The sequence below is a fragment of the Arachis ipaensis genome, chromosome B01, assembly GCF_000816755.2.
Source record: "Arachis ipaensis cultivar K30076 chromosome B01, Araip1.1, whole genome shotgun sequence".
Classification (NCBI taxonomy): Eukaryota; Viridiplantae; Streptophyta; class Magnoliopsida; order Fabales; family Fabaceae; genus Arachis; species Arachis ipaensis.
In genome coordinates, this window is record NC_029785.2 from 102669710 (window position 1) to 102678411 (window position 8702).

The 8702-nt window shown below is 38.8% G+C and overlaps 1 protein-coding gene across 1 annotated transcript; it reads right to left on the reverse strand.

The window, feature by feature from the left end:
• Positions 1254-5194, reverse strand: LOC110271752. The gene is made up of 3 exons (XM_021123022.1): positions 4593-5194; positions 1962-2480; positions 1254-1807 (listed from the first exon to the last, which is right to left on the reverse strand). Exons 2-3 carry the CDS (start codon positions 2190-2192, stop codon positions 1574-1576), a joined length of 465 nt encoding a protein of 154 aa, XP_020978681.1. The 5' UTR covers positions 2193-2480; positions 4593-5194; the 3' UTR covers positions 1254-1573.

Here is an 8702-nt window from a genome sequence, read left to right on the forward strand (position 1 = left end):
AAAATGGGCACCAACCTGGCGCTGAACGCCCAGAGTTGTGTGCAAGGGCATTTTGCATGCCTAAATTGGTGGAGGGATGTAAATGCCTTGACACCCCAAGATCTGTGGACCCCACAGGATCCCCACCTACCTTCACTCACTCTCTTCTCTCTTCTCAATCATCCTCTACTCCCAATAAACACTCATCCCTTCTGTCTTCCATTTACCACTCACACCCATACACCCACTTACCTTCAAAAATTCAACATCTCTTCCCCACCCAATCCCACCCATATGGCCGAATACACACAGCCATCCATCTCCTCCATATCCTCTTCTTCTTCTATTCTTTCTTCTTTTGCTCGAAGGCGAGCAACATTCTAAGTTTGGTGTGGTAAAAGCATAGCTTTTTTGTTTTTTCCATAACCATTGATGGCACCTAAGGCTAGAGAAATCTCTAGAAAGAGGAAAGGGAAGACAAAAGCTTCCATCAAGGGTCTATAGCTCAGTGGTAGAACATTTGACTGCAAATCAAGAGATCCCTGAGATACCTCAGGGGATACATTTTCTTCCACACAATTATTGGAAGCAACTAAGGGTGGAACATCAAGAGCACTCCATCATCCTTCATGAAATCAGAGAAGATCTAAAAGCAATGAAGGAGTAAATCCTATTCCAGCATGATCGAGAACCGACAGATGAATAGCCGTGCTGTGACAGGGTGCGTGAGCATATTATTCACTGAGAGGATAAGATGAAGCCATTGACAAGGGTAATGCCTCCAGACGATTAGCCGTGCCGTGACAGGGCATTGGATCATTTTCCCGAGAGATGACCGAAAGTAGCCATTGACAGTGGTGATGTATCACATAAAGCCAGCCATGGAAAGGAGTAAGACTGACTGGATGAAGATAGCAGGAAAGCAGAGGTTCAGAGGAACGAAAGCATCTCCATTTGCTTATCTGAAATTCCTATCAATGAATTACATAAGTGTTTCTATCCCTATTTTATTAATTAATATTCGAAAACACCATTATCACTTTATATCTGCCTGACTGAGATTTACAAGGTGACCATAGCTTGCTTCATACCAACAATCTCCGTGGGATTCGACCCTTACTCACGTAAGGTATTACTTGGACGACCCAGTGCACTTGCTGGTTAGTTGTATCGAAGTTGTGACAATTATGAATTAAGATCAGAGCACCAAGCTTTGGAGCCATTACCAGGATTTGTTCGATCCTGGAGATCACAATTTCGTGCACCATAACTCCTGTGCTAGAGGCTCTACTTCAACATATTGTTCTACAACTCCAGCCCCTTGTGATTTATTCTGCTCTCCAACCCTTTCAGCTGACTGGTCAAGTGCTTCTTCCCCCTTCTCTTCTGTCCATTTCACCACACTAATTGGCTCATCAATCCTAACATCACCTAAATCATAAACCTGATGTTGTGCCTCATGTCTTCCCTCTTTAGGCTTATCACTCTTCTCAATCTCTTCACAGATTTTTACTCTCTTCCGCTTTCGCTCTCCACCTCCATTCATGCTATGCTGACTTCTCTTCTTTCCTCTCTTCTTCCTCTTACTCTTACATTACTGTCTCCCCTTCCGATCACCATCAATTCCATCACCATCAGCCTGTAGAACATATCTGCCACCCTCATTACACACAATCTTCTCATCCTGGCAAAGCTTCTCAAATTGAATACACAAAATCTTCTTATGTGCCCATGGCAAATCATCATACTCCTTTACAATGAAATTAGAAATTTCTTCTTCAGTGGACCCTTTATTCTCATTTAGCTCCGATATTACCCTATGTATCATCTGAAAAAAGCACATAAGGGGGTGCAAAATTAAAATCAAAAGAAGAACCGCATACGCATTATGATCATTTCAATTCCAAAGAAAATAAGACACTCAATAAGCAAAATAAAAAAAAGGATTGAAAATTTGGAGAAAAGCAAGGGAAAGGAACTACCAATGCATAAGGAGGGTGCGTGGGGGTGTGGAAAGAAGGAAACATCTTCTTGAGATGCTGCTGAATGAGGGAGGAAACATGGCGTGTTTCGAGGGAGAGGGAGGGGTTGGATTTGACGAGCTGAGACAAGAGAGAGTCTTTGAGGTTAGCAATGATGCGGTTTCTTCTAAAATGTTCATCATCGTTGGGAAGAGGTTGAGGAGGAGAATGAGGTTTCTCTTCTCCGTCCATGATTGGTGCCAACCGTCAAGGGACTTTGATTATGTGTGTGTAAAGTGCCACAGAAGTGGCAAGCAGGGGCGAATAGAGGCTGAAGAGCGAACAGAGGCGGTGAACTACCGAACGACCGGAGGCGACGGCAAGGAGTGACTGAGTGGAGGGGTGGAGGCTGGTGTTGGCGTTGTGATGAGTGAGTGCAGCAGTGAACTCCTTAGAGAGTGAGACTGAGACTGAGAGTGACGAGGATTCAGGGTTGTCAAGGTGTTTCTTGCAATGGCTTGTCAAGGTTGCTTTTTCTTCCTTGGGTATTAATTCATTTAATTTGATGACATTAAAAAACAGCAACAAAGAATCACCCTAAAAAATAGCAACAGCAGCGTAACAACACAAAATCAATGATTTCACATTCAGAAATCAAGAACAATCAGCAACAAAAATTAAAAAATAGCAGCAGCAGCATAACAACACAAAATGATTTCACATTCAGAAATCAAGAACAATCAGCAACAAAAATTAAAAAATAGCAGCAGCAGTATAACAACACAAAATCAATGATTTCACATTCACAGATCACCAAGGTCCTGAGAACCAGACCAGTCATCGAACCACTCTAACTACTGGTTTACTGGTCCAACCGGTTCAACCGTGGTCCAACCAAACAAACCGTTTTACAATAAAATAACAAGTAAACTATAAACAAATACTCTAAAACATAATTATAGTATAATTTAAGATAAATCTTAAACGTCTTCTAAATTTAAAGCATTACATAATTTCAACATAATTTCAAAAATTAACAATTAGCAGTAGCAATGAGCATAATTTCAGCATAATTTCAACGAAGATTAATAAACTTTTTTCAAAGATTAACAATGAACACTTGGGCAATAGCAATGAGCATAATTTCAGCATAATTTCAACAAAGATTAGTAAACTTTTCTAAAGATTAACAATGAACACTTGCGCAGTAGCAATGAGCATAATTTCAGCATAATTTTAACAAAGATTAATAAACTTTCAAAGACTAACAATGAGGAGTAGCAATAAGCATCATTTCAGCTAAATTATTTTCAATTTTCAGCACAGCACAAAAAAAAAGCAACAAAACAGAGTCCAACACACCACAGTAGCAATGAGCAGAGCTAACCAATACGGGTGTGTTTGGGAACCCCGTTGGAAGGAAGAAGCACGTTTAAATTTCTTGAAAGCTTCAACTTTTGGTTTGGCAAATTTTTTTCTCATGAACGCAGAAGTGATTTTGCTGCCAAAACCACGTTTACAAGAAGCAACTATTTTTAGCTTCTGCGTTTTCTTAACGGGCTTTTAGCCATAGATACTAACCATTTATTTACCTTTTACCAACTTTATCCTTTATATATGTTATTGTATTATTCATAAAATTCTTGTTATTTCTATTTATATGAGCTCTATTTTTCTATTATTTATTATTTTTATTTTTTCCAACTGTTTATTTGACATTATACACTCTTATAATTGTGATTTTTGTGTATCATGTTTGTTATTATTCAAGTTTGCAAAATCAATTTTATGCAAACTCCGTTTGCAAACTGTAATCCAACAATTCAATCTGAACAACAACACTAGCATCAGCAGAATCCTAAATCGACGAACAAACAAAGATGGACAATAAACAACACTGAACAATTAGATTAAAAAAATACATCTGAACAACAAGAACAGTTCAATAATTACTATAAAACAAAATAATCTAAATTATTTCATGACAGAGAAACCTAAGAAAATCATTACTCATAACAAGAATGGCTCAATAATGTTCATTACTCATCATCGGTAATAAAAATCAGTCTGCAAACAAACATGAAAAGTAGGAGTATGAAAAGTAGCAGCACAGCAAAAACAAACAGCACTATAAAAAAATAGCAACAATCAAGAACAATAAGAACAAACACAGCAGTGAACAAACATCAACAATCAGAAGTTCAGAACCATAAAATACAAACAGCAGCAATCAGCAACAACAATAAACACAACACTGAATAATTAAATAAAAAAATACAACATTTGAACAAGTAAACAAAGACAGCAGTGAACAAACATCAACAATCAGAAGTTCAGAACCATCAAGAACAAACAGCAACAATCAACAATGACAATAAACACAACACTGAATAATTAAATAAAAAAAATACAACATTTGAACCACAAGAACAGTTCCACAATTATTGTAAAACAAAATAATCTAAATTACTCATAACAGAGAAACTTAAGAAAATCATTACTCATAACAAGAACAGTTCAATAATGTTCATTGCTCATCATCAGTAATAAAACTCATTCTGCAATTAAATAATTGATCATGAACGAACAAACTAAAATATATTGATTCAAAATACCTAAGAAAACTCAAAACAGAGATACGCAAGAAATTACTCATAAAAAAATAATGAACAAACAGAGATTCAGGATTTCAGAGCAGTAATTGAGGGAGAAGGAGCAAGAACGTCGACCACGAGCAGCAGACGGACGGAGGACGGGCGACCACCGAATTGGAGCTGCGACGAGACACGAAAAAGCTTCCTAAAGAGCAGAGTGGTTGGAGGCTACGACAGACTGGACGGTGAAGGCCAACCGAACGACGGTGGGATGGCGGTGGTGAGCTGAATGGCGGCGGCGATAAAGGCTGGCTAGTGGCTACGGCTTGTGTCACCTCTTCTTACGGTGGTAGCGAACTCCTTGCGGCGGTGGTGGAGACTAGGGTTTCTCTTTGGTTGAGGTTGAGTGGGGGTAGTAGCTCTGCTGAGGGAAGGAGAGGAGAAGGGGCTTCGGGCAGTTCTGCTAGTGGGTTTCTCTTCCGGCGAGAAGATGCAGACGACGGTGGGAAGACGAAGACGACGGATGTGCCGAGCTCGCGGAAGAAGAGAATAGGGGTTGGAGACTTGGGGGCAGTGGCTACACGGACGGACGGCCTCGAGGCTCGACGGACGGGCGGCGGCGTGGCTCGAAGAGAGGCTAGGATTTGATTTGAGAAGCGAGAGTGAAGAGAAGTGAAGTGAGGCTCACGGTTGAGTGATTCAGCGGCTCAATAAGCCTAAGGATTTGTTTGGGTGAACTTCTAAGAAAAGATCTTTTTTTTTTAATTTATCTTTTTTAAAAGATCTTATAAAAAAGTAAAGTAATATTATGTTTGATATCTCGTACAAAAATATCTTTTTATTTATCAATTATGTTTGAGTATAATAATATAAAAGTACTTTTTTGTAAATTTAAGGCTTCTCAAAAAAGATATTTTTATTTTTTTAGTGCTTTTATTTTTACTACTAAAAATTTTTCAAACATACTAAAAAAAAAAGATATTTTTTCATTGAAAAAAATCTTTTTTTATCAAAATAATGGTGCCCAAACAAGTACTAAAACGACATCGTTTCAATCCAACTGGCAGGTTTTCGGTCCGTTCCAACCAGCCGTTTCTTGGCCAGTTCAGCACTTTTTACCAGTTGTTTTATCAGCGGTTTTACATGCCTGACCAGATCGTTATTGTTGCCAATTTGCGGTTGGATCGGTCCGATTGGCCGGTTCGATCTGGTTTTTAGAACCATGCAAATCACTCAAATCAAACATTCAAAAGTCAGAATAGTGCCACTAACCTTCAACGAGGGGGGAGCGTGGCGGAGAGCAGGACGGCGACAAGACGACAGCGACCAGCTCGAACAGAGAAGCCGCGGGAGGATGAATGGCGTTCCAAACTAGAACAAACAACCGCGGAGGGAAGAGGGAAGTCGTGGAGGCGCTGATAACCATGGACGGCAGCAAGTAACCGTTGAAGAAGCTAGGATTTTGGTTTCGGGTGCTTTGAACTTGGAAGAAGGGTTTTGGTTTTGGATTCCCTTTCTTTGCTGAAAGTCTGAAACGCGCGAAGGAGGGGGTTTGGGGGAAAGTGGGCGTGACTCACGCATGTGCTCCGGTTTTTTTTTAAAAGCAATCAAAATGGCGTGGTTTAGTAAGAACCGATAGGTTTTTGGTCCGGTCCAACCGGCCGGTTCCTAGTTGGTTTAGCAGTTTTTGGGCGGTTCTCTGACTAGCGGTTTTACACATGGGATTGGATCGTTTTTATCGTCGGCTCCCGGTTCGACTGGCCAGTCCGATCCGGTTTTTAGAACCATGTATACCTTGAACCCTCGTCACTCTCGGTCTCAGTCTCACTCTATAAGCAGTTCACTGCTACACTCACTCATCACAACGCCAACGCCAACACCAATACCAGCCTCCACCCCTTCACTCAGTCACTCTTTGCCATCGCCTTTGGTCGTTCCATCTAGTTCGCCACCTCAATTCGCACTTCGGCCTCTATTCTCCCTTGCTCGCCACTTCTGTGGCACTTTACACACACAAATAATCAAAGTCCCTTGATGGCTGGCACCAATTATGGACGAAGAAGAGAAACCTCACTCTCCTCCTCAACTTCTTCCCAACGATGACGAACATTCTAGAAGAAACCGCATCATTGCTAACCTCAAAGACTCTCTCTTGCCTTAGCTCGCCGAATCCAACCCCTCCCTCTCCCTGAAACTCGCCATGTTTCCTCCCTCATTCAATAGCGTCCCAAGAAGATGTTTCCTTCTTTGCACACCCCCACACACCTTCCTTATGCATTGGTAGCTCATTTCCCTAACTTTTCTCTAAATTTTCAATCTTTTTTATTTTGCTTATTGAGTGTCTTATTTTCTTTAGAATTCAAATGATCATAATGAATATGTTGTTCTTCTTTTGATTTTAATTTTTTGCCCCCTTTTGTGCTTTTTTTTTTACATGATACATAGGGCAATATCAGAGCTAAATGAGAATAAAATATCTACTGAAAAAGAAATTTATAATTTCATTATAAAGGAGTATGAGGATTTGCCATGGGCACATAAGAAGATTTTGGGTATTCAATCAGAGAAGCTTTGTCAGGATGAGGAGATTGTGTGTAATGAGGGTGGCAAATATGTTCTACAGGCTGATGTGATGGAATAGATGGTGATGGAAAGGGGAGTCAGGAATGTAAGAGTACGAGGAAGAAGAGAGGAAAGAAGAAAATTTAGCATAGCATGGATGAAGGTCGAGAGCGAAAGCGAAAAAGAGTAAAAATATGTGAAGAGGTTGAGAAGAGTGATAAGCCTAAAGAGGAAAGAGATGAGGCACAACATCAAGTGTATGATTTAGGTGATGTTAGGACTGATGAGCCAATTAGTGTAGTGAAATGGATGGAAGAGAAAGGGGAAGAAGCACTTGACTAGTCAGCTAAAAGGGTTAGAGAGCAGAATAAATCACAAGGGGTTGGAGTTGTAGAACAATATGTTGAAGTAGAGCCTCTAGCACAGGAGTTACAGGATCAAGTATTATAGTGTTTCTATCATTTTTGACATCTGTTGTTGGCACTTGATAGTTATCATTCATGTGGTGGAGTTGTTAGTTATTAGTGCCCTTTTATTAGAGCTCGTTTACTAGTTATATCCAAGAATTTGCTTGATTAGAGAATTTTAAGAAAACTTTTTATAAAATAAGTGTCATATCTTTTCCTGCTACAATGGTTGGATTTGCTATGCTTTCATTTAATCTAGAAAAGTCAAATTATTTAATAATGTGTACTTGGAGTTAATTTGATAACATTTGAAGCTTTTCTATACATGAGGGAACGGATGTGGGGAAATCGTCGGACAAAAACTTGATGTGAAAAAATCATCGGTAGGAATTTTCACAAAAATAATCTCGTCGAAGTATAGTTCCAAACCGATAGACAACCCTCAATCAAAGTTTAATTTGTTTGTCATAAGTGCAAACCCAATAAAAATCGAGAGTATTTAAACCTCGGGTCGTCTCTCAAGGAATTGCAGGGAAGTGTGCATATTATTGGTTATGGGGTGTATATTTTTGGGGTTTTGGGTTTGATGAATAATAAAATAAAACTAACAACTAAGAAAGGTCCTAGCAAGGTTTGAGAATCTACTCTAAAATCCAACCAAGCATTTTATCAAACACTTGGAAGGTATAAAAGAAAAGCATAGTAAATTGGTAAGAAATATAAATTCTACAACTACCCATGTAAGAAAATAACAATAACAATGCAATTAAACATTAACAAACATAAAACATAAATTGTATTAATTAAAATTAAAAGCAACAAAGTGTCATAAACATAAAGGCAACAAAATAAAGGAAATAACAAGTAAAACTAGAAGAGCAAAGATGTAAGAACAATAAATTGCAAAGAAAATAAATCAAAACAACAATTAAACCTAAATCTAAGAGGAATCTATCCTAAATCTAGGGGTGTGCATAGTTCAGTTTTTCTATGAACTGAACTGAAACTGCACTAAACCATTTTAAATGGTTTAGAAACTAAACCAAACTGCTTTGTCACACATGAAACTGGTTCTAAACCAGTTTATAATATAGTGCACCAGTTTAAACTAGTTCATAAAAATAAAACTGGTTTTAATTAAAAAAACCAGTTTAAACTGGTTTATAGGCTAAAACTAGTTTTCACACTCCCCTCTCTCT